This window comes from Vanacampus margaritifer, chromosome 6 (assembly GCF_051991255.1).
Source record: "Vanacampus margaritifer isolate UIUO_Vmar chromosome 6, RoL_Vmar_1.0, whole genome shotgun sequence".
Lineage (NCBI taxonomy): Eukaryota > Metazoa > Chordata > Actinopteri > Syngnathiformes > Syngnathidae > Vanacampus > Vanacampus margaritifer.
This window is the reverse complement of record NC_135437.1, coordinates 6,707,528-6,733,367: the sequence shown is the minus strand read 5'-3', so window position 1 is coordinate 6,733,367 and position 25,840 is coordinate 6,707,528. Positions and strand designations below refer to the sequence as shown.

Below are 25,840 nucleotides of genomic sequence, written 5' to 3'. Positions count from 1 at the left end.
TCTCTCATACAAACATGAATGATTACATTTGGACGTACAGTATGTAGCTTGTGTCATAAATGTCTCCTTCAAGAATGTCCCTGTTTGTGTGCGCGTGTTTGTTTGTTTTTTTAACTAAACTCGGTCAAAAATAGCTGTTGCGGGTAGTAAATTAATTCCAAAAAGTTTTTCAAATGGTTATTTATAATTGCGAAGATGATGCAACATGACTGACGTGTTTACGTAACAGCGAACCATGCCTGAGTGCTTCTCATAGAGCGACCTCTCACTCTTTCGCTGATGACATGCACAGCACTTTCCCGGAAATGTTGTAATTTCCCAGCATTTCCTGCAAACCTTCTGTTGCTAACGAACTGAAAAGCACTCATCAATCTGTTACCTCGATCAGCTCAGCCTAAAACATGAACATTAATATCGAATTCAAATATGTAATCAGTTCCAGTCACACGACTACGGTACGAATGCTTTAAAAGTAGAGAGACGATCCTTTTTTTTCAAGTATGACGGGCGCATGCTCAGAACGGGTCCAGTTTCTGACACTCCACGTAGGGACGCGAGCAAAATTTGACCAATCAGCAGCGGCCACACTGTTTGTTTGGCAACAACATTCTGTCTCTTCGCAGTTTGGACAGCATATGTACAAACGCCTATTAAACAGCCTAGCTGTTGTATACACCGGTTTTGATTTTGACGCAAAATAATCTTCTTAGTTTATTTTTGGTGACCGAAAGACTGAATTTTTACGTACACTGAGTTGTCGCCGAAACGTGACACCAAACGTGAGAAGTGGGGAAAAATGGACGCGGAGGACTTTCAAGCGAAGACCATAACTATTGTCATAAAAACACCCAGCCAGACTGTGGAAGACCAAACAGTCAAAGGAGTCCATCTAAACTGGACGGTGAAGGACCTAAAGACGCATCTGTCGGCAGTCTATCCAACTAAATTGGTGAGTGTTTTGAGGCGTTGGCTAACGTTAGCGGAACTAGCTAGCCCAGTGTTGGAATGTCAAGACTTGCTGTTTGCTTGCTTGTGTCGGTCAGGCAGACTGACGCCTCAGAACAGCTGTTGCTTTTATTACAGCCTCTTTCCAGCTCCAGCTCATAAGGGCCGTCGTTTTTATATTTTCTCTCTATACGCCTGTTTGCATCTAGACTGTCGTGTATTTTTGTTAATCAGTACAGTAATGAAGATTACTTTGTTGGTATAACATAAAAAATGACTTTGTGTAATATACTGCATCTTATTTATGGGAATATCTTTCCATTTAGATCCAAGAGTAGGTCAAAACTATGTGGAAACAAGGCAATCACTTTCAAATTCAGAGCAAGCATCAGATTTAAATTAAAATATGCGGAAGGAAATGCAGTACTGTTGCTCTCAAATCAAGTCAACGGTCTTGGATTTGCTCCACATGGAAAGTGTGTAGGGATAACTTGAGCTTAGCTATATAAATAAAATGGTTGGTAAAAGGAAGAAATGCCATCCAATATTAATTAATGTGCTGGTGAAATTGTGTGACTTCAGATTTTTTTGGGAACCTTTATCAACATTAGGAAGTAGTAGGTACTGTAAAACCCAAATCAGACTTTGTCATTTTGTTGTTTGTTTCTATCAGGCCGTGAGTGATCAGAGGCTCATCTATGCCGGCAAACTTTTACCTGACCATCTTCACATCAGAGATCTCTTCACACAGGTATGTCTGAGTTAGTGATTGTTTGTCTGCCCACGCTGCTGCAAGCTGTAGTTCACCATTCAACCTTGTGCCTGGTTATTCCATGCTAGAAAATGTGTATGACATTGCAACAATGGAAAATTCAAGTAACAGTTTTATTTATTTCTAAAATGTTTCTGTTAAAAGGCACTTTGGGGAGGCAGCATGGCTTGGTGGTAGAGTGGTCATTTCCCAGCCGTGAGGTTGTGGGTTCAATCTCAGCCCTTGTGACCATATTATATGTGTCCTTGAGAAAAAAACTGAACCCTGGTTTGCGTCCAGTGGACCTGGCAGCAGTCGACCACCGGTGTGTGTGTGTGTGTTTGGGTTTGGGAACCATATGGTGTAGATAAAGCGCTAAAGAACAGTCAATTTATTAAATGGCATTGACACAAAATTAATTTGTAATTGATTATAAACAAATAATTGGTTCTTTGGAGTGCCCACCCACCCATCAAGTGTGACATTACATGATCACATATTTTTTTTTCTTCAAAGCTGCCTTTTTGTAAAAAAATTGCTTGTAATCCAGTCGTGAATTTTGAAGAGTTCTGGCATAAAAAATGGCTAATTACAATAATGTTACCACCTCCGTGTTGAGTTTCTCCACTGATGACTTTACAGCTAGGATGGTCGAAGCTTTCATTTCCAAGATGGAGCACTATTATAATTGATAGTGTTGCCTCCATGAGTGAAAAATGCTCACTTTTCTCATCAGACTCTGGGCTTGACTTGGGCTATGTTTATACAACATGTCAGTTTTGATGTCTCTTTTCATGTTAATAAGAACAGTTAAGTTGTGATGATTTTTTTTGTCCTCATATCTGGGATAGCAAGCTAGCCCCTTTGCTGCGACCCTTAATGGAAGAACACGCGGATATTGCGTCAGTTTCAGTGCCAAAAAACAACCGCATTGCCCCAAAGTCGTGAAAAACCACTTTAAATTCCCAATTACTGTGCCAAAAAAAACCAACAACTAAGCAGGATGAGTGACACGGCCATTTAATCAGGATATCAGGATACAAATTGTCATATCAAGTCTGAGTGTTTGGATAAATCCCCGTAGCTTTGCCACTTGTCAGGACAGCAGTATTTTTTTCTGTAAAATGTGTGAAAAAGGATAATCAAAGAGGGATGTTGCAGAGGGACATAGTTCCAAATTATGAAAATACTGTAGACCACAGGTGTTTTCTACCCGGTTAAATTTTTATTTTAGTGGTCGTCTGCCCACATTTCCCCCTCATAAGCTCAGCTCTGATGGATATAGCATAATCACACAATGACATTCATTGATTGATGCCTTTGTGGTATGTAGTATGGCGTCCCGCAGCTGTATCTAAAACTACAGTAATCTTGACCTAATGTCATATGATAATATATATATATTATATAATGAAATTGCATGTACTGAATATAAAGGTTTATAACTAACCTACCTGTATACAGACATTATATACAGTCATTTTTTTGCGATGGTCCGGTCCAAGTTGGGTTCGAATCGCAGTGCACATTGTGCATTGGGTTTTAGTGTTCTTGAAAAACAATATCACAACGGATGAAGATAAATATTAGGGCCCAACCGATTAATCGGCCACCGATATTATCGGCCGATTATTATTATTATTATTATTATTGGCCTTCAAACATTGGCCAAAACAATCAGCCAAATGGTCAATTATTTCCCCCTTAAAACGTTATCGAAGAAAACCGACGTATCTGACGCTGTGAAAGTACCGGTACCCTGAATGCACCATTTTTGCTTGCGTAGCATTAGCAACTAGTAAGTGTGTATGATACTCTGGTTATTATGTTGTCCCTAAGCGTTCTTTAAGCTATCTAATGACACCTCAGTTGGAGTTAAGTTATGTCCTTTATTTGCGTCTTCTGGGCATGTTATGTCCCTGACGGCACTAGGCCTGTTGTCGCTGCGACCATTGCAACGGTGGCTGCTCCGCTTCCGGCTCGACCCGCTGCTGGACCGTCGGAGGTGTCTCTGAGTGTACAGTCGGTTCATAGCTACTCTCGCACCTTGGGGTCGCCGGTCTGTTCTATCAGCGGGAGTCCCGCTGGTGGGGTACACGTCACAAAGTTGTCACCACCGATGCCAGCCTGAGCGGATGGGGTGCAGTTTGGCAACACAGGACTGCTCAAGGCCGGTGGTCTGCAGGGGACAGGTTGCTGCACATCAATGTGCTGGAGCTGCGGGCTGTGCATTTGGCCCTCATTCAATATTTTGCCAGGTCCTGGTACGATCAGACAACACTTCCACTATGTATCACCTCAATTATTAGGGCAGGACGAGATCCGCCCAGTTGCTACGAGCCTCACAGTGGCTTCTTGGATGGGCCGCCCCTGTTTTGCCAGCCTGCGGGCCATTTTTCTCCTGGGCATTGTCAACCAGTCCCTCTCCCGCCATCGTCCGCCTCAGGGGGATTGGCGTCTCCACCCAGAGGTGGTGACCCTATAATATAAACCGATCTTTTCCACCGATCTCATCTCCCTCTTCAGAGGTCTGAAAAAGTCAGCCACTGTCCTCTTTTGTTGAGATGAATAATAGGCTTTTCATTTATATTACAGAGAACTAATTAATTTGCAGTTAAAACAAACCGTTTGTATTATTTCACAGATATTGTTCAATGTTTTCCAATAAAATAAGATTGGAACTCTGAAGGTGTATGCTACTTGTTATAAAAAAAATCGAGATCGGCAAAAATCGTGATTGGCAGGTCAGACTTTGTAAGAGATCGGAGATCAGCCAGAATTGTGATCGGTGCACCCCTAAAAGGTACCCATCCCTGCTTACATAAAAGTAGAAAAGTTTCATTTAATTTGCTTTTCAACATGGTTGTGGTACAATAAGATAGCATCATGAATTGAATCCCTGTCTCTTAACTCTTTGACCGCCCAAAACGTTAAATAACGTTTAGTAAAATCCTACGGAGGACCACCAAAGACGTTAAAAGACGTTCACTATGTTGTTGTTTTTTTGGGGGGGGATTTTTTGGGAAACGGGTGGAGGAAAGCCTTGGCCAGCTGTGCTGAAAGTATCAAGCAGATCTAGTTAGTATAATGCCTATTTTTGGGCACTAGATGGCAGCGATGACTCTCTTTGGACAAGATTGGGTAGGCGTCAGTAGAAGACATGAGGCGGAGCTAGAGTGTTGAGGGGAGAATGGCTGAGGAAGCGAAAATGGCGACCGGTTGCAAGCAGCTCACGCTTGAGCATTTTTTTCAAAGACGAAAAGCATCGACCAATGCTAAAGAGCACATTGATGACGACAATGATGATGATGGTGACTCCGAGGTTGACGCCGAAGTTGGAAGCGTTGACGCGGCGGCTGATGATCACGTCATAAAGCCTCACCGGCTAGCGATGCTAACGCCGGAAAACGCGGAGCACAACCGAGCACTTCTGCACAGGCGGACGTTCAATCGGACGATGAAGAGTACCCCGAGTCCAATGCATATTCATCGGAGGTGTGGGTACAGTCTGATCACGGAGAAGACACTGGTTATGGACTACGATGCCACCATGAATGGAGCGGATAAGATGGATCAGAACATCTCTTACCACCCGGTATAGGAACTGAAGGACATGAGGAAGCCAGACGTAACACCACCGTAACGTCACCGTATCATGATCCTGAGAGTAGACTTGATGGCAACATGGCCAAACACACACTGCAGTATATTCTTGCTATTCCCCGGGAAAAAAAGCCAGCAAGAAAGTGTAGCGTCTGCACGCGAAGGGGCAATCGCAGTGAAACTAATCTGTTGTGCAAATCCTGCTGCGTCTCCTTGCACGCAGGGGTGTGTTACAAAAAGAAAAACTGTATTTGAAACATCCACACAATTGTAAATAGTACCACGGTTGCACACATTTGTAAATAGTTTGCCAAATTGTTACACTGTTGAATGTAAATAAACTTATTTTGCTATCAAAAAACACTTTTTCATTGTTGGTGGTAGTGTTTTACAGAAGTAAAGCACTGTTTTCACCTTTTCTGAAAACGTCTGGCGGTCAAAGAGTTAAAAAAAAAAAAGTGCCAAAAAAAGAACCACATTGTTCTGTGTAACTCGGTCAACATGTTATGACGACACTTAACATACTATAAACAAGTAACAAGGTAATGTAGATGAAGCTATGGAAAAAAACTGAGCAATTTTGTAGGAACGCAGCTGTCTGACGTCTGTCTCCCTCTGCCTTCTCAGACAGATACCGTTCCCACGCTGCATCTAGTCTTTGCTGTTAAGATGCAGCCCAAAGCACATCTGGGAGCAAGACCAAAGGTGAGAAGGGCAACATTAGACACAGTGTTAAATTACTACGCAACTACAGTGCTGTGAAAAGCAATTCCCTCCACCTCCCACCCCACTTTTTAATTTTTTACTGAAAACATAAGTTACAGGCCACATTTCCGCCCAATTTGATTCATTAAAAAAAGCTCTTAGTGCAGCTGTCTGAAAAAGGGAAGTGGGAAAAAAAAGTGATCTGAAACCTAAGTTTGGTAATTATTCAAACAAATCAGAAAAAATCAGGAAGGGGCACTAAACGTCTCCAGTTTGATATCAGATGATCATAGTAATGTTATTTTTTTTATTTAATTCATTAGGTTAAGGAACCAGGCCAGCCGCATGTGTCTAGTCCGAGGCCTACGCCATCCTCTCCTCCAGAGTTGAGGCAGAGGAGGCAGACGTCTTCAACTTCAGCTGCCAATCCAGCAAACACGCACACGCCTGCATCAGGTGCAGGAGCCCCGACATTGTCTGCCGCCAACATGTAAGAAAGAGTGGAAACAGCGTTGTGGCTCTCAGTATATATTTTTTTCACAGTTAAGTTTAATAGTAAGAGTTTGAATTTGTACATATTTTTGGAATGAATTTCAAACTTGACCTTCATCAATGTGATATTTAGATGTTAAACAATAGTTTTGGATTTGACTGTATAATAAGATTTGTTTTAAGCTAGTAATGTGACTTGTAGCAAAGTCTTTTTAAAAATCAACTGTGGGAGGTCGGTATTTAAAAGCCGCAAAGGGAAACAGGTGTTGAAACACTTGACTGACCTGATTTGCATCCTGGAAGGTTATCCATAAGCTTACGCTTGATCTCGTGAGCCTTGTGTAACACACAAAATGTGACTTGTGATTTGATACTTTTGCCCTTCTCATGAATTTGTGCTAAAATTATTATGGCAGTGTGAAGCAGATAATAATGACTTAACAAAATTATAATTTCTTTCTGCAGGACCGGATCACCACAAATGGCCCAACCAGCATTTCCAGACTACTCTCTGTACAGCCCCCAACAACTTCTGTGGCTCCAACATGTCTATGCTCGACAATATTACATGCAATAGTGAGTTTGTTTCCCAGCACTTTAAAGGGATGTTTATGCTAACCTTACCGATCCCTAAGCCGAACCCTGTAATCGACCAACAGTCAAGCAGCAATGGCAGCAGCTGGCACCGGCTCTTCCATAGCACCTGCAACCGTTGGCCTTCACCCACCTGTACCCGCCCACCAGGTACCTGTGCCGGCACCCATTGCCAATCAGGACCCCATCAACAATCTGCAAGCGGCAAACCAGAACCCAGCGCAGGATGGTGCGTTCATTGACCCGGACGTAGCCAATCAGAACATGCGAATGAATGCTCAGGGGGGACCCGTAATGGAGGACGAGGAAGACATCGACCGGGACTGGTTGGACTGGTTGTACTCAGCCGCCAGGCTCGGCGTTCTGCTCATGATTGTGTACTTCAACTCCAACCTGAGTCGCTTCCTTCTGGTCATGGGCACCCTCTTCTTCATGTACCTGTGAGTCATTCTCTCTTAACGCACATTCCCTTTCTCACGCGATGACATCTGGTCATCTTTCTCACATAATTGAAGCAGCAAACAATTATATTATTAATTTTATTTGAAGCAAATATTTCAAATGTGAGTCAAATAACGGTGCCGAAGAAGACCTTTTCAACAGTGGTTAGGCAAAGGATGTATACTGAGCGTTAGTGGGGCAAAAGGTGCTTAACTAGTCAAACATCCACACTTGCAGTGTCAGGCGTGTTGTATTACCTCGTTCGTGTTAGTGCACCTCAACACTTGAGCTCAATTCTTTTATTTTCAATTTCATTTAACCAGGAAGTTAGGAAGGCCAGTTACAATAACTTTCATTTCCGTCATTGCTGATTTTAAAACATTTTTAAACACACTGAATGATGGGAGTGATTTCAGATTAAATGTGGTTTGGAGTTCATTCCGAGCAATTAAAGCATATGTTGAAAAAGCTGTTTTTACCAAGTTCTGTTTTTGACAGTGAAGTAGTTAGTAGCATTTTTTTTCTGATGACCTTGCCTGATAAGTACTATTATGGTAAGACAGAACATTTAAAAATGTAAGAAGGTAGCTTACTCACAAGTGCTTTAGCAATAATAAAAAAAAAAACAGTGCATGCGTTTTCCTTCTAATGTGAATGGAGGACAATTATGTGTTTCATACAGAATGCAGTGGCGGGTTCTGTAATGAAGTGTAGTGCTGAGTGGTAGATAACATCATTTTTTTTTTTTTTTTTTTTGCAAAAATTGTGGTGTGCATATACATTAAATCACCATAATCCAATACTGATAAAACAGTGCACTGCACTAGAAAGGAAGGCACTTTTTCATAAAAAAAAAAAAACTCTTAACTTTTTTCTTTTTTAAAGGCTCTTAATATGGACTCCAGAAGACAGCTTGTTGCCCAGCCAAATACCAAATTTTTGGTATTTGTAGGATGGCACCCTCTCTATTGAAATGATGTCCAGATTTGACAAATTGCCGTCCATTGTGAAGTGTAATCTTATGCATATAATTTAAACTCCTGGTTTGAAGTCACCCTTTTGTTAAACTTCGTTGACTGGATTAGAAAAGGCACCCTCATGTAAACAGAAGGCTTCCATATTAAGGTCCAGGCAAATTCTGAATATGCTTGACGTGTTCAACAAATAGTGACTTAAAATCCAAGTGTCACATCCTCGGGTTCATAACACATGGAAGTTTTTCCAATTGATGCTGAAATTATATTTTGGCATAAAACTGCACTGAAATAAATGTAACTTGCGGTGCAGAGCCACGTTATTATCGCGGTATGATAGCAGCCATGGTGAATGACAGTTCTACATAGGGAAAATGTCAAGTGTGTTCAGGTGTCTTTATCTGCATGTGTTGGTGATATCAGCACTTGTGACCAGCTTGTTCATGTCCTACAAATATTTGTTTTTTGTATTATATCGCCCAAGGACACTCATGTGCCAACTCACGCATGCACAAATTCTAAAGGAGGAAACATTTATAGTCACATAATGACATATTTTACTGAGTTTTCTTCTTCTTTTTTTTTACTGAAATATTATAATCGAGTCCTCTTATTGTTTCTTGTATGTACAGTCACACCACAGGCTGGTTCAACATTAGAAGACGGCAGCATGTCCAACAACCCAACCACCTGCAACCACCCGAAGTCCAGCACAACCAAGAGAATGAGAACAGAATCCCAAATCCTGTACGTAAACCGCCGTTGACGTCGACTTGGAGATAATTCACATTTATTATTACCGAAACATTGATGTCAAGTGTTCTCAGGACGCTGGAGAACAGAGGGAGCTTCCTGCTGAAGCTGACCAATCGGATCAACCGGAGCCAATGCCAGCTGTTTTGGTGCCGCCACACAGAGTGTCAGTCATGTGGACAGCCTGGGTCTTTCTCAAAACATTCTTCTCCTCGCTTATACCTGAGGTTCCTCGAGGGGTGGCCAACTGACCTGGGCAGTTCTTATTCACGGTGGAAGGAAAACTACAACTTGACCAAAAACAGCAGCATCATGTGAACAGGTGTGAAAGACGGGGGCCAGCTAGTGGGGATGAGCGGTCCTGTCCTGTAGCTCTCTAAGAACAGACAGAGACATTTAAAATCAAACCAAAATCCTGCAGTACAAAATCACATTTATGTTGTTAAATCTATGAAAATGTGCTTGTGAACTGATTACGTGACTTTTTGCTTCACAAGATCTTGCGAAGCTCCAAGCTGATAAAAAGTGAGTCTACCGTTAGAGAAATGGCCGTTGTGGCCTCCCATCCCGCAAATAATGATCTTAATCACAAATGTGCCAAAATTAGATGGTGTGGAGAGAAAAAAAACTTAAAAAGCTCAACCTTTGATTTTATGTATTTTTGCTGCGTGTTAAACTGATCACATGTAATTACGGCATGTAAACCAGAAAAAAAATTGGTGTGGTGAATTTAGTTCATTCTATAAGCTTGTTCAACATTAATCCAAGCAATTTAAAATGAAATAGACTAACTGGATACGTATACATACCAATTGTACACGAGAAGAAATCCTGTAATGCAAATCATTAGTCCAGCATGATTCACAAGAGATCCCCTTGTACAAAGACAGCTTCGTTTTGCCCACTGTAAATGGTTGGCATTATGAAAACATTGTATATACTTTATAACGCACTTTATTTTGTAACTGTATGCAAGCATCTTTACACACGGGGGTTATTAGTTGTTATTAAAACAATTATAATATAAATGGTAGAGACAGAGTGGAGATTAAACAAATCGATTTGAAAGTAGTGAATATTGGCGGGGAACAGATATAATATTTACTTTCTAACGACTTGAAGGCCCTATCTATGTATGCAGCTCTCTTTACAGCATTTCCTTGATGTGAACATTGTTGATGGTGTTGGTGTACTATCAAGGCTCCAAGGATTGATGGTTCACTTTTACCAGATGTTGATTTCAGTAGTCTTTGGATGGACTAAGCTTTTCATCCCCTGTAATTACGTCATTTGTATGTGGGGCATACAGCTATCCCCATTTGTAGGATTTATACCCTGGTGAGGGAGACAATTTTGTGACCTTGGTCACTATGTACAATATCAATGAACATTTGAAAGTTCGCTCAATTAAGTTATGTTGAGTTGTTTTGTATGTTGGGAATACTTGCAATAAGGTGCAATAAATATTCTTAACTTAAACATGTTTGTGTTTGTTGCAGTCGTTCGGGTCTTAGAGTGATGGCATTATTGATTTGATTCCCCTGAAAGAGTACAAAGGTTTTTGACCAGAGGCTGAAATGATTGAACTTGTCAACACAACACAACACCACAGCATGACAACAGTACAACATTCACGTGATTACGTCATGAACTGTGGCATTCCATAGCTTGAACGGCACCTGTGCAGGACCTCCTGCCCCGCCTCCGCCCCCATAAGCACTACCGCAAGTGCACACAGATGATATTTTTTCTCTCATGCCAGATTTGCATATTTTCTAGATATGAACACAATGTGTTCCGAGAGGAAGCTTTTTGTTAGCTGATTTGTCCACAAGTCGTTACAGCCAATTACATTTCCAAGCCACCAGGGGGCCAACCAAGCTCTGTGTAGTCTTACCTGAGAACGATAAAAATGTCCTGTCTTTATCTGTCTCTAATATTTGTTTATTACATGCCTTTTATGCTAAAAAATAAAAAATAAACATAGGATATAAATAAAATATACTGTGATGATAAACAGTGGCTGGTGTTTCATCTATCTACTTTTCCCATTAGCGAGAGTACTAAACAAAACAAGACTCCGTAATGGCATCAAAAAGAAGTTATCTCAGCAACGGCAAAAAAAGAAAACGGAAGAAAAATAAACAGTCAAAGGAAAAACGTTGGCACTTGTTGATGGCTAGTAGGAGGCGAAATAACATTTTATTAAATTTTTTGCAAGTTTGTTTGTTTTGCTAGCCAGCTCACTAGCCTCTGGCATTTATTTTATTATTTATAGATGTTAAACTTCCCTTGGCTAGCCCCTAGTTTAACTAGTAAATTATTTTGGAAAATGCTTAAAAGTGACAAATTTGTAATTGATTACAAGCTTTAAAGAGACACTGTACATCACAATTTTTAATATAAAAACACAAGTTTTAATAATTCATATTACTGCAATAAAAACTAGGAATGTAATTAAAAAAAACTAGGAATATCCACTCGTGGTCTATTTGTTTGATAACCTAAGGAGCCACTTTAAGTTAGTTTGTTTTCTTTGTTGCACTTTAAAATTTGAGTTTGTTTTGTTGTGTTTTATTTAAATTAAACATTTATCTAAACACTTGAAAGCTGTTTTATTTATTGATGTAAAAATGACTGTCAACTTAAATGTTTTTATTAATTTTAACTGTAGTCTGTTTTGTTCATAAAGTCTCATAGAATGTGCTATTGTAGGAAACCATCTAAAGGGTTAGAAATCTCTTCATTGTAGTTTGGCAAACTTGGGGCCCCCAAACAGCATGAAGCTAGAAACGGCCCTGGGAATGCTCACCACTGAATCAACCCCTATTTTATTAATTTTTTTCTGATAAACTGTATGTAAACAGGTGTCTGCTAATGCTGTCTACATGCTCTGGTCATTATTTTTGACATTTTAGTGCATACTTGTTGAAAGCTTGAATTTGGGGCACAAACCGTCCGTGTGGCGCCATCTTCAGGTTAAACACTGGGAAGCCACTTGTACAATATGACGTACTCGCTCTGCCACCTACAGTCTCTACATGCATGCCTCCATCGCAAGTTGGAGTTGGGGAGTAATAGAGTTTTGCAAACATCTTTATACCCATTTTCAGGTTAGTGATTTATTAGCATAGCATTTGGTTAGTTTAGTAACCCTCCCCCACACAGACAAACATGGGAAAATAAAATATTGCGTTGGCAAAATTCAACAGCTAATGCTAAATGATGTAATTCATCTCATGAGAAGAGTTTGAGCAAAGATAAAAGTAGGAGTTAGCTAGCTAACTCTGGAGAAACCGATGAATGTGCTACACACGCACATTTGCACTAGATGGTGCTATATTAGAGGTTCCATAAACTGACTTCTGCTGTCAATGAGTTACAACCAATACAGCAAGTACAAATAAAAGTAACTGGGTTCAAAAAAAGGCTTACTTGCTAGACAGCTTGCTCATTATTGAAATGGTCACTTATATTTAGTTTGACAACTCCTTGGATTGTTCATATTTTTGACTGGGTACACTGTTGTAACCTCAACATAGGAAAAGCACGGACAGAAGACAAATTGAGTGGGGAAAAGGTTTGTTCTCTTCATATTGTTACGCTAATTTCCACAGGGCATAATGAAATCTGTGAGCGATGTCTGCTCATTTTAAACACATCATTATTTTTGTATACAAGTCCATTCTAGTTTGCCCCAGTCTGCAATGAAATCTAAGCAAGTGTAAATATTCAATTAGGTGGATATGAATGCTGTTAAAAAAAATTTTTTTAGAAAAAATGTCCCATGACAATGTAAGGCTTATCAGGCAAATGTAAATCGCTACAGCATTTGTGTTCCCCCCCCCCCACCCCCCCATCAAATGGTTTACTGAAAGTGTAAAATTGGATATGTATATATATATATATATATATAATATGCATGTTCTGTCTTCTTTTCAGAAGAAAGTTCAACATCTGTACGATTCTCTGAGTGATAACAAAGGCAAGATCACAAGTAGGTTGAAATTAACCTACTGGAACTGAAGCAGTTCAAATCAGCACAAGCCATGGGCTGTACTGGCAAAAGAGCCCAACTGTGAAAGTGAGCCGAAACCCAAGCTGTCCAAACAAAACTCACAGATCGCAAGGTTCAAGAGAGAGCTACAGTGTCCGTTTGCAAAATGACTCATGGCCTTTCTCCACTGATACTCGTGCTGCTCTCATCTATGTATGGATTACCTCATGGCTGCCTGCAGGATGCTGCCTCAGCCTACAGATTCACTGGAGCCGTGTGCCGTCTCACCTACCCTGCTGCTGTTGTGTGTGAGTGCCTAACAGCCTGTACAAGTATTGCACTTACAAGCATGCTATCTGACACCGGGAATTCTGCTTTAAAAAGTGATCATCATCAGTAGAGTAGGTACAATATGTTTAATACTCGTAGAAGAATAGTTAGCTTCTGCCTCACAGTTTCTGAGGGTGCAAGTTCGAGCCTGGAATGTTCATGTGTTTTAGTTTCAATTTTGGTTTATTTACACATTCTTGAACAAAACAAAAATTCAAATATAAAAGCAACAAATATATCATATGTAAAAGTGAGGTAGAAACCAATAACAGACTTATCTAAGGAAAAACATGAAAGTACGGAAGAGGATTAGAGCCAGTGGAGAGAGAAAAAAAAAGTTTGGCAGGAATCTCACTTTAAAGTCTTAAAATCAGAATTCTGACTTTAAAGTGAGGATTCTGACTTTATTATTCTAAATAAACAAACTCATGTGGGGATTGACCAATAGCATTGATTTATGGAAAAAGAACTATGAAATGGGTCACATTTGGACTTGGGAAGTTTTGTTCCCAGGCCAGTGAGCAATATGCAAGATGAGATGAAAGACGGAGTGGGTGATGCATGTTTGATGTGTTTCTGTTTGTGACTGCATTCATCTCCTTTATATACAGTGAATGAGAAAACCACAAAAGTGATCGAGGCAGCGTTCCAGCATGCTCGATATCCAAGTGTGAAAGGAGAGAAAGCAATGCCCTTCATGGGCATAGTCTCATACGGCCTTGAAAAGTGAGCAAATGCATGACATACACACTGTCAGAAAACAAAATGTCTTTAAATCATGTGCTGTTTTCATCTCTTCCTCCAGTATGGAGATTCACAACCTGACGATTGGTCACAGCTCCTTTAAACTTCTTCCAGGTGAAGGCATCGCCATGGAGATAAGCAACGTATCTGCAGTCTTCACTGGGACCATCCATTACGGATATGGCAATTGGCTGTGAGTATGTCTGGAAAATGAAATACATTGAAAGTAAATAAGTCAAATAATTATTCAAACATTTTACCCACTGTTTAAATTCCTAATGTGTGCAAAATATGCCTTATGCAAATTCAGGAAAAGCAAATGTAGTCCTATTGTTAATCCAAAAAATATGAACGCATTTGTTTTTCGTTTCATCTAGAGTCAACGTTGCTCAGTCAATTAATTTTGAGATTGAGTCACAGATTGACCTTGGAATCAACCCCAAACTTTGTAAGTAACCTATTTAACTAAGTCAACTTGGATTGAAAAACAGATGAATATCCGTGACATTATGATCATATTTTTGACATTCTAAACTGTCTGGCTTGTCTTAGACTGTGGTAAGGGGAAAGTAGCAGCAGACACATCGTCTTGTTCCTTGAACTTTGACAAGCTGCGTTTGCACCTGCAGGGAGAGAGAGAGTGAGTTACTAATCATTTCTAAATCATTATAACTACAGTATCACTATCATATTGTCAGCTGACGACACTTTTGCACATTTGTGTGTGTGTGTGCGAGTGTGTGTTCAGACCAAACTGGCTCAAGAAGCTCTTCACTGACTTCATCACGTTAACTGTCAAGCTAGTCATCAAGGGACAGGTAAACCATAAATACCCTTTTAATTCTCTTGTGATCATCACAATCATAGCCACCCACAATATTGTCTTCTATAAAATAAAAATTAACAAATAAATAAAAAGCTAAAGATTTTTTTCTTATATAGATTTGTAAGGAGATCAACAAAGTGGCAAACATATTAGCTGACTTCATACAGGAGAGAGCAGGTGGGTTCAATTACAGTCCTTCCGAAAGCACATCCCTTTGTACTTTTACTTCTTTAATGTTCTTTTTCAATATTCTAAACCACGGCATCACTTTTTTATGACACGGAACAGAACGATAGCCAATTAGGAAGTGACCTGAAGTTTACGCTGTAGGCACTTGTCAAGACTTTGCAACCACAGCAAAGTTAGGAAATGAGCTAACAGTCAGATCTATGTTTCTTTTTTTACTGCTTTTTTTTTTCTTCTTCTTTGTAGTTTAGGGTCACTCATGTTACTCTTGATACTATGACAGATTTTTAGTAAAGTGTTTGAAAGCACAAACAATTCAAGCGGAGAGAACACACATGACAATCTTTTCTTCATTATGCCTGGGCTCTCTCACTTTTAAAAATGGTAAAGAGGTTAAAAATCAGTATGTCGGTATACATTTTTATATACAGTTGTGCTGGAAAGTTTACACTAGGGCATGGGTTTGCAACCTGTGGCTCTTGAGAAACTGTCCCTTTTTATCTTTTTTTATTTTTTATTTTTATTTATTTTATTTTTTTTAACATATATATATATATATATATATATATATATATATATATATATATATATATATATTTTTTTTTTTAGATAAAATATTATTTAAATGTATGAACGATTTAGATGGGAACAAATAATAATTAAATGCTCAAAAAAAAGTTAAAGTCCACATTTTTAAGTTATCAGAAAAAGAGAGACAAAAGTAAGAAGAAAAACTTTTTTTTAATTACCTAAAAATGCCCAAAAAGGAAGAGGAAAAGCATAAAATTACCGTAAAATGTCCATGAAATTTAAAAAAAAAATGGCAGAGAATTAAATAATAACGGCAAAAAAGAAAACATTCAAAAACTAACAATAATGTGTCCAAAAACAAAACAAGAAAGGAAAAAAAATACTATAAAATGTCTTTGGAATTTAAAAAAAAAACAAAAAAAAGTCACAAAATGGATTTTAAAAAAGGCTGACAAGAAAACGTTTAAACGTAATCAGAAAATGTCTACAAAATTGCCTAAAATTCAGGACATTTTTTTTAAAAGGCAGAAAAGAAAACATTTAAGAGCTACCTATAAAATGTCCAAAAACAAAAGAAGACATCCCAAAAATTAACTCATTCACTGCCATTGACGGATATAGACGTCATTTTTTTCCTTCTCTTTTCTCTCTTATTTTTTTGTCACATATATTGTTCATGTAATGAACTATAGTATGAATTGTTTCTCTTTTGTTTAATTGTAAGTTATTGCCTGAAATAAAAGAAAAATGAATGAAAAAAAATCAATGAAAGATTAATTGTAACTGGGCTGGCAGTGAATTAGTTAATAATAATAATAATAATAATAATAATAATAATAATAATAATAATAATAATGCATTACATTTATATAGCGCTTTTCTAGACACTCAAAGATGCTTTACAATGGAATGGATACGGGTATGTGAACTTTCAAGTACTTCACATTTCCTTGCCTTGCATTTACTACAATCTTGCTTCACTACATAATAGAACTTTAGCTGCTTTGTTGATTTGTATCATGTAGTGTGATATTATGATGTGTTTTCAGAGCAGTTCCTCAGTGACGGAGACATCACTGTCGATATCGGTGTGACCACTGCGCCCACCATTACTGCTAACTACATAGAATCGTACCACAAGGTAAACAATATCCAGGCATGTAGCCTACTGTATTGTAAACAGGTAAGTTACGTAAACTCATTTATAAAAGCACAAGCTACAGTAAAATCTAATTATTTCATACGATAGCAAACAGGTCAGTTAGCAATGAATGCTAATAACTTAGTTACCGTATTTGCTAAGTTACGTAAACACATTTATAAAAGCACAAGCTAGTGTAAAACCAAATTATTTCATACGATAGCAAACAGGTCAGTTAGCAATGAATGCTAATAATTTAGTTACTATATTTGCTAATCACTTAAATGATTGCTAATCCTTTGATTTGTTCTGTTTCCTTCCGATTTCCAGGGACTCACGAATTTCAACAATACTTCTGCTGTCATAAGTGATTCAGCTTTCAACCCCAGTCAGTTGACTGAAAACAGGATGCTCTACTTTTGGATCTCAGGTCAGCATTTATCCAATACAATAACACAATAAAATGCATGAGTCACAGAATGCATACCTCCGAAAATGACCAATTCTTAAAAGATGAATTTTAGCTGCAGGTGCGACCGAACTATGTATATAAATATTCAATAAAATTATAAAATATTCTGTAAAATAATTATTAGTTGAACATTGCAGTTAATGGGCATGATTGTCAGTGTATGACATAGTAACAAAATTGATCTCTCAACGATGCGTATTCAGTGCATTCCTTCCTTAAGCTTGTTTTTGGTTTTGTTTTAGAAAGTTTGATGTTGAAATGTATTGTTACCTAGATCATGTCTTCAACCCCGTGATGGCAGCTGCCCACCAAGATGGTCGCTTCCGGCTTAACATCACTGGAGCGGAGTTGATTGTAAGCAAACACCACAAATCAATGCTCATATCCACCAGGATTTACAAAGTTACTTTCACAACTCTTATAAATGTGATTTCAGGAACTTTTCAGGTTAAATGTCTCTACAACCATTCCAGATTTTTTTAGAAAGGTAATGCGTCATTGCTCATTCATATGAAATTATGTTTTTTCTTTCTTTCTCCATTCTGGAGATACTTTGATATTGCCTTACTCTGTGTGTTTGTGTATCAAGTGTCTTGTTGAAACAAGTTACCCAGAATTACGTGTATGGAGTTCATCTGTGCCGTACGTAAACACCTCCACCTTTGGGACAAGCGTCTGGGCCGAGGCCTCTGGCCAACTGTGGTGCGGGAGTCAAGAAACTCTCTTCTTTCAGACGGTAAGACTTCGTTGAGTGGCTGCTGGTTGTATAGACTCGTCATCAAGTGAGTCATGAGATTAATTACAATTAAAAATTGTAATCGCCTCTTGCCCCTAATTTTTATAATATATATATATTTTTTAATGAATTTATGGCAGTGAATGAGTTAAATGACAGTTTGACATTCCCACTCACTCTAGTGTGCTTTTGTCACTGCTCCGCTTCCTGCTTTCTTCACCTTGTTTGACCTGCTGACGCGTTGCTGTCACAGATATGGAGGGTACAACAATTACTCAAGCCGTTAATTATTTTATTTTTTTAACATTTTGCAGCATAAGATAAGATTCTTTAATTTCACTCCTTTGTTTCATTTTTGTTCTTACACATTACAACACGCTCTTGCTTGCTGCAAGAACGGGCTGGGACCACTTTTGTTCTATATTCTATGGCAGGGTTCACCAATTCCGGTTCTCAAGGTCCGGAGTTCTGCAGGTTTTAGATGTTTCAGCCCACTAGCACCCCTGATTCATTTAATCAGCTCATCAGCATGCCTGATAACGATCCTGATCTTTAGTATCAGGTGTGTTGGTAGGCGGAAACATCTAAAACCTACCGGAATTGGTGAACCCTGTTCTATGGCGTATGTGCCACGGAGGAGGCGGGACTTTCGACTTCCGGGTGTCACACACCGGCGCTGTTTGCGGTTGCTGTTTGCGATTTTCACTCCACAAACAGATGTACAAAAACTCTTCAGTGTTGTTCTTGAATACTTTGTCTTTATGTTTTGAATTCCCCTCAAACCATAACATCCCTGTCACTCTGAAAACACATTGTCAATATTGCCCGGCAGTAAATTATTTCTAGCTTTATACACCAATTGTACAGTATTAAGTTCCACAAAGAATTTGACAGTTTTAGATTGTAGAAACAGTGTGTTGGTGTGGTGGAGATATCCTACATTATGGGCTTCTCTTATAGTGCTTTTTTTGCAACAGAAACAGAGGTTGTAATGATGTCTTGTAAGTGTTTCACCAAACTTCTGAACAATAATTCAAATATGGTGATACTAGAAAACAGTACAGATTTTTTATCTCATTTTTATATAAAAATTAACTCATTCACTGCCATTGACGGCTATAAACGTCAAAAATGTATTTTTATTATTAAAAAAATATTGTACATTTAGAACAGATATACAATTTGTGATTAATAGTGAATATAATAGTGCGATTACTTACAATTTAAAAAAAAAATGTAATTGCCTGACGAGATGATTATTAAAAATTAGGGGCGTCAGGCGATTAAAATTTTTTAATCGTAATTAATTGCATGACTTCAATAGTTAAATCACGACTAAGCACAAATTTTATATCTGTTCTGAATGTACAATAAAAAGATTATAGGTTTTCATACTCTTGTTAACAAAAGTAAAAAAAAATATTGTAATAAGAATAGTTAAAATGATTTTTTGATGTTTCTAACCGTCAATGGCAGTGAATGAGTTAAGTGTGACTTATTGTAGGCTACTACTTAAAAAAGAGTCTAAAACTGGCCCATGATCTAATTTCGATCTGGCAGCATGCTCACGAGAGCTGTGTCCTCTGCAAATGTAGTAAAGTGCCTGTTTTGGAAAGTGTGCGTGCATCAAGTTGTGCTTTAAATGAATAATAAAGGAGATAAAACAGCTCACTAAAATAGAATTTACTGGCGAAAATGTCAGCAGGAATCTTAAAATGCAAGGGGTGAAGTAGTTGAAAGTCCACATATAGAATCTTTGGTTTCTCAAGGTAAAATTCTAAAAGGTGCATTCATCTCAAAATGCATCAATCAGCTTCTTGGAGACTTAATAAGTGAATTGCAGCTTTGGAATCCATCACACACCAATGAGCAATGTCCATTTGTTATCTTTGGTCGACTTCTTTCATGATGTTTTTTTTCTCTCTCTGATGAATGTGTTTGTCATAATGTTTCTGCTGTTTGTTTGTTTTGTGCAGTTCATCACCACTGATGTCACGGTTTCGTATGTCAACAAACACCTCTTACTACATGGCAAATCTTTACAGTAAGAACTTTCTCATCCATTTTTGATTATGACTAAACCTCCGTTTCATACTAATTGTATCTCATTGGGATGCACAGGATTTATAGTCATTTATATCAGGTGTGCCCACACAGGCACCTCTGCAGTGCTAAGGAAGCTAATTAGCTAAGTTTGGAATTTTGTTGCCATCCCGGATGCTAAGTACAAATTAGTGACAATCTATTTAATCTTTCAGGGTTGATGTACTACATGCTGAATTCTACCAGAATCATCTGGTAAGTGGATTGCTCTGATGCTATCTCATATTCTGCTCACAACCGCTGGTGCCTTTTTCGTGTCTAGGGGATGGATGTCTTTGTTAAAAGAGACTCTCCCCCCCCCCCCCCCCTCACATCTTATAAAAAGTTTTTCTTCTTTCTTTGATCACAGTAAAAGGATATGTAAAGTAAAATGACAGTTTTAACAGTCAGGTTGAAGCAGGATGGTATTGTGGGTCAGCTGTATCAAATAAAAAACCGGATGGTATTGTCTCTTGTGGAGGCAGCACCTCATCAAGCTGCTAAATTACTCTTGTCACTTAAGTTCAGTGGACGCATCACTAAACATAAATGCGCTCACCGCCCGTCGACAACCCAGTTGAACATTGGAGTTTGTGCCAGGTATCACAAGCAAACACTGATAACACTGTTGGTCAATGCTAATCAGTGCAAACACTGCAACTCTGCTTTTGGCTTTGACATGTACTGTCATTGATTTCAACATTAGTCCGTCTCTGTTTCTTCAGTTTCATGTTTATCTTAAATGCCTGCTACAACTAAATGTACTTTTGTTTGGGCAAATATAATGATGGCAACAAAAATAGCTCATAAAAGTTTCATTTAAGAGCTTATATTTAACCATTTTGCATGATTTTCTTAATAATAACCTAAATCATTCAAGTTCTTACATCAATAGCTGTGGCATTGTACTGCCAAAAACAGTAGTTTCAGCAAGTCACCTGATACACCTTTAGTGGGACCAGCCATTAATTCATTCACTGCCATTGACGGTTATAGACGTCAAAAATTCATTCGAACTATTTCTATTAGTTAAAAAAAAAAAAATCGACTTTTGTTAACAAGAGTATGAAAGCCTAGAATTTTTTTATTGTACATTTACAACAGATATAAAAATGTTGATTAATTGTGAGTTAACTCATAAAGTCATGCAATTAATTACGATTTTAATCGCCCGGCGCTCCTAATTTTTTTAATTGTAATTAATTGCATGACTTCAATAATTAACTCACGATTAATCATAAATTTTATATCTGTTCTAAATGTACAATAATTTTTTTTTAATAGGTTTTCATACTCTTGTTAACAAAAATGGAAAAAATGTTAAACTAATAGAAATAGTTCAAATGAATTTTTGACGTCAATGGCAGTAAATTAGTTCAAATGAACAAGAAATTAGGGCTGTGCAAGTAATCAAAATTAAATTATATTATCATTAGCCCAACAGCCCTATAAGAAATTGAAGAAAAGATGGCGGTTTAATATTTCTCTTCATGGCTTTATAGTGCTTTCACAAAATGGCAGCTCTTTGGCCCAGCCTAGTTTCTAAGTCATTGGTGGAGAAAATGATTGGTGAGCGGGCACTCCAGAGAGACCCAATTATCAACATTCAGAAACAACTTTCCTTAGAAAGTTTCCAATGCTTTTTCAAAAATTGTGCACATATGTCACATTTGGACAGATATAGCTGTCGATGGCAGTGATGGATTCTGTGTACCGTAATTATGGACAATGATCACACCCTTAACCAACGATTTTTCTTTTTAGGTAGATCAAGCACAACTGAATTTCATACAAGAAGCTGTGATGAAGATAGGCGTCCCCAAGGTGTTATCTGGTAAGAATATACCGTAATAGACAATAATAATGTGCTTTAGTACTGATAGCATCAATTGTATCTCACCACATGTTCAACGTTTTGGTGTATAAAGTCTTACTTTCACATTCTGAACTATCTAGTGATTTGCTATTTTGAGTGTACCATCATTTCATTCCAACATATACTATCATCATTCTGTGAAGGAGCAAAATATTTCCAAACTATTTGCGAACACAAGGGTGCGAGGCAAAACGTTTAAACTACTATGGCCTGTGTGTAAAAGCAACATGTTGTTGAATAGACAATGGTATTCTTCTGTTTGTTGCTCTAGTACTTGAAACCGAGATAACCAGGCTGTTGGACAAACAGGGATTATACTTATTTGACATCTACAAACCTGAAGTTCTTCCTCGGGACGTACGTGCCACTTGAACACATGTTGTCATCTGCCCATTTGTCACATGTCTTAAACTAAGTGTTATTCACTTTTTGCTCAGGGATTTGTGATTATCCAAATGGACTTTGGTTTTCCTCAACACCTCCTTGTTGACTTCCTCAAGAAGACACTACAGCAAACAGGCAGTATTCAACAATAAAGGCTCAAATTTGACAAAAGCTTTGGCACCTTTACCCCCACCCACATTTATCGATTTACACTGTAAGTGAGTTTGTGGTTACAAATGACAAAAAAATCAAATAAAATTAACTCATTCACTGCCATTGACGGCTATAAACGTCAAAAATTAATTTGAACTATTTCTATTAGTTTAAAAAAATCCACTTTTGCTAACAAGAGTGTGAAAACCTGGAGAGAAAAAATACTGTAAATTTAGAACTGATATAAAATTTGTGATTAATCGTTAGTTAACTAGTGAAGTCATGTGATTAATTACAATTAAAAAATTTGGCCTAATTAAAAAATATATATATATTAAAAATAAGGGGTGTTTAATCGTAATTAATCGCATAATAATTTTATATCTGTTATAAATGTACAATAAAAAAATCTAGGTTTTCATAAAAAATGAAATGAAATGAAAAAATGTTAAACTATAAGAAATAGTTCACATGAATTTTTTTACGTCTATAATCGTCAATAGCAGTGAATGAGTTAATAATAATGATGATGATGATTTGAAATGAACTAAATTCAGTCGGACTGACCTCAAGATGGATATGCACAGAAGTGGCTTCTGACCATTTGACAGGTTTGGAACACTTTTATAATATTACCACCACAAAAAGACTGAATGCTGTTGTAATAAACACATTAATAAATAAATAAATACAATTTTAAAAAATGCTAAAGTAATGTGCATCTGTTGTCTTACCTGTACTGAAACATTTCACTGGACAGGTCACAACACCGACAACATACACATGAATGGACATCAAACATCCTTCCCGAGAAGACTTTCCTTCTTTGATATCGGTAATAAAGTGCTGCAGATGCTTTATCAGCCTGTTGTTGCCAGTATTCTTTTCTTTGTTATGGTGTTTTGGGGCGGCAGCATTTAAAAAGGAGGATTCTGTATCAGGCTGATCAGGTAGGCTGGATCTGGAATCCTCCGAGGAGAGATGCAGACTGCTCTAAATGTGAATTTGCACCTGAAATACTTGAAGTGCTCTTATTATAGCAACATTAAGCATGGTAAAAAAAAAAAAGTTATAAAGTTGTTGTCATCTTTATACTTTGATTATTTTATTATGTACGCGATGACGTCAGATAATTCATTGTACATTAACTCCATCCATCAGTTTTCTATATTGTGAGGCAGATTGTGTGCTATCCACTAAAATTGCACTGTGCTGTCCGTTCCACTAAGTTTGAAATATGATATTAATACAATATCAGTCATGTGCTTTACACATTATGTTATGTGATATCATTATTTACACAAAAAGGTGGGGTGGGGGTTCTATCAGATGTTCTTGTTGAAACAATTGAGGGACATTAATGTCGATCAACCGCTAGGTGTCGTCGTTGTTACTATTATTTCAGAGCGCCTCTGACATCTTGAACACATACAGTGTCTGTTTAGAGTTTGTCTTTTAATCCGAATCGTCTCAAACGAGCACAGCAATAAAAACATAAAGGAAAGAGAGAAAATAAATAATTATATATATATATATATATATATATATATATATATATATATATATATATATATATATATGCATATGCGGCAAGGTGCCTGACTGGTTAACACGTCCCCTTCGGCCTTCCTGGGTGGGGTTTGCATGTTCTCCCCGTGCTTGCGTGGATTTTCTCCCACATTCCAAAGACATGCATGGCAGGCTAATTGAACACTCCAAATTGTCCATAGGCGTGATTGAGAGGTGTGAGTGTGCATGGTTGTTTGTCTCTGTGTGCCCTACGATTGGCTGGCAACCAGTTCAGGTTGTACCCTGCTACAATGCTGACTTCTCATACTGCAGGTCCCCGTGATGATACAGACCCCCTCAGGCCATAGCAAACGTACCATTCAACTAGTTTTAGGTCTATGTTTCATCAGAAGAGATATAAAAATATTTTATCAAGCTTGAAAAGTTCCTTAGTGCTATTTTAAGCATATAATTTATAACATGTATTTAAGGCAAGTTGCAAAATGTCTGAAGTCCTCTTGTTTATGTTTAACAAATTTAAAACATCACAAATCATGCTGTTTCTACTAAGTACTGTTTCAAATGTTCTCCAATTTCGATACTGTAAATGTATAGGATCGTATGCTAGATAGGTTTCTTGGGAGGACCAATATGGCGGCCTCGCGACTTCAAAGCTGCGAGGCCGCCATCTTACTCCCCCCAACGAACCTTTCTTGGACGACGCATTTGCGACAAATTTGTCTTATTTTATTTTATTTTTTAAACAAACTAACTTTAAATTGCATGTAAAATAACGACATACAGAGCAATTCCGTGCACAAGTTGCATTGCTCATCTGAGGATTGCTTGTGAAATTACAAATTTATATGCTTGGATTGTGGCCGGCTGATTAATTAGTCCGACATTATTATTATTATTTTTAAATTTTACAAAATCAATTTGCGGGCCGGATTAAACCCCTTTGCGGGCCTGTTTGACACCCCTGTTTTAACATTTCTAGCAAATATTGATGACATGTAAGATCAAATAACAACTGCATTCAACAATACGGTAGACTGCGACATCAAAACTGACCCGCGACATAAGGCAAACAAAGGTTACAGTTCACCAACAACCCAAATGAGGACAAATGCTAACGAAATGAAGGGATGGAAGTTGTCGTATACGTTTTAAAGTGCTGTTTACTGATGCAATTTCCAATGAGTGCATCACTCTGACATCCTGTTACTCACAGTTCTCTGTCCAGCAGCACAGAGCCATGAGTTTCACACGGCCTACTATTTAGCCGCAAAGCCACGCCCTCTTTGTGATAACATTCCTCTGCGCCGCATTCTTGGCACTGTCTGTGCGTCAACAGGTGCTTTATGCCAAACAATTCCTTGCTCCAAGGTCAAGATGGCCAAGAGGCAAAATGATTTGATCACAGTTAATTAAATTCTGCTCCCTGTTTTCAAACAGTAGTGTGTGGGATTAACAAAAACGGACCATCTCAATGATCCTGTAAAATTAATAGTTACATGACTTGTAAAAAGCAGAATAGAAATGTTGGTCTTTTTACTTGAAAAGCTTGATGGATTTGGATTTTTGGGGCAGAAATGTTTGTGCATCTTGGCAA

At 38.0% G+C, this 25,840-nt stretch overlaps 2 protein-coding genes across 4 annotated transcripts; both read left to right on the top strand.

Moving 5' to 3' along the window:
* Window positions 1-496: 496 nt before the first annotated feature.
* On the top strand, window positions 497-10,737 carry herpud1 (homocysteine-inducible, endoplasmic reticulum stress-inducible, ubiquitin-like domain member 1). The gene is made up of 8 exons (XM_077567175.1): window positions 497-949; window positions 1,619-1,696; window positions 5,927-6,004; window positions 6,328-6,494; window positions 6,962-7,072; window positions 7,156-7,530; window positions 9,138-9,252; window positions 9,333-10,737. The coding sequence occupies exons 1-8, from the start codon at window positions 797-799 to the stop codon at window positions 9,507-9,509; spliced, it is 1,254 nt and encodes a 417-aa protein (XP_077423301.1). The 5' UTR covers window positions 497-796; the 3' UTR covers window positions 9,510-10,737.
* A 1,940-nt stretch (window positions 10,738-12,677) lies between these two features.
* cetp (cholesteryl ester transfer protein, plasma) lies at window positions 12,678-23,581 on the top strand. Of its 3 annotated transcripts, XR_013294329.1 has the most exons (19): window positions 12,678-12,838; window positions 13,201-13,563; window positions 14,197-14,311; window positions 14,391-14,522; window positions 14,707-14,777; window positions 14,882-14,969; window positions 15,078-15,147; window positions 15,272-15,332; window positions 16,922-17,013; window positions 17,344-17,443; window positions 17,760-17,839; window positions 17,922-17,972; window positions 18,075-18,221; window positions 20,198-20,265; window positions 20,480-20,519; window positions 22,068-22,137; window positions 22,451-22,536; window positions 22,617-23,327; window positions 23,477-23,581. XR_013294329.1 is itself a non-coding variant. In XM_077567173.1 (18 exons), the coding sequence occupies exons 2-18, from the start codon at window positions 13,422-13,424 to the stop codon at window positions 22,713-22,715; spliced, it is 1,512 nt and encodes a 503-aa protein (XP_077423299.1). In that variant the 5' UTR covers window positions 12,678-12,838; window positions 13,201-13,421; the 3' UTR covers window positions 22,716-23,581. The 3 variants fall into 3 exon arrangements, 2 of the variants coding, with proteins under 2 accessions (XP_077423299.1, XP_077423300.1); XM_077567173.1 differs by having other exon boundaries at window positions 22,617-23,581; XM_077567174.1 differs by having other exon boundaries at window positions 12,685-12,838; window positions 13,204-13,563; window positions 22,617-23,581.
* The last annotated feature ends 2,259 nt before the right edge of the window (window positions 23,582-25,840 follow it).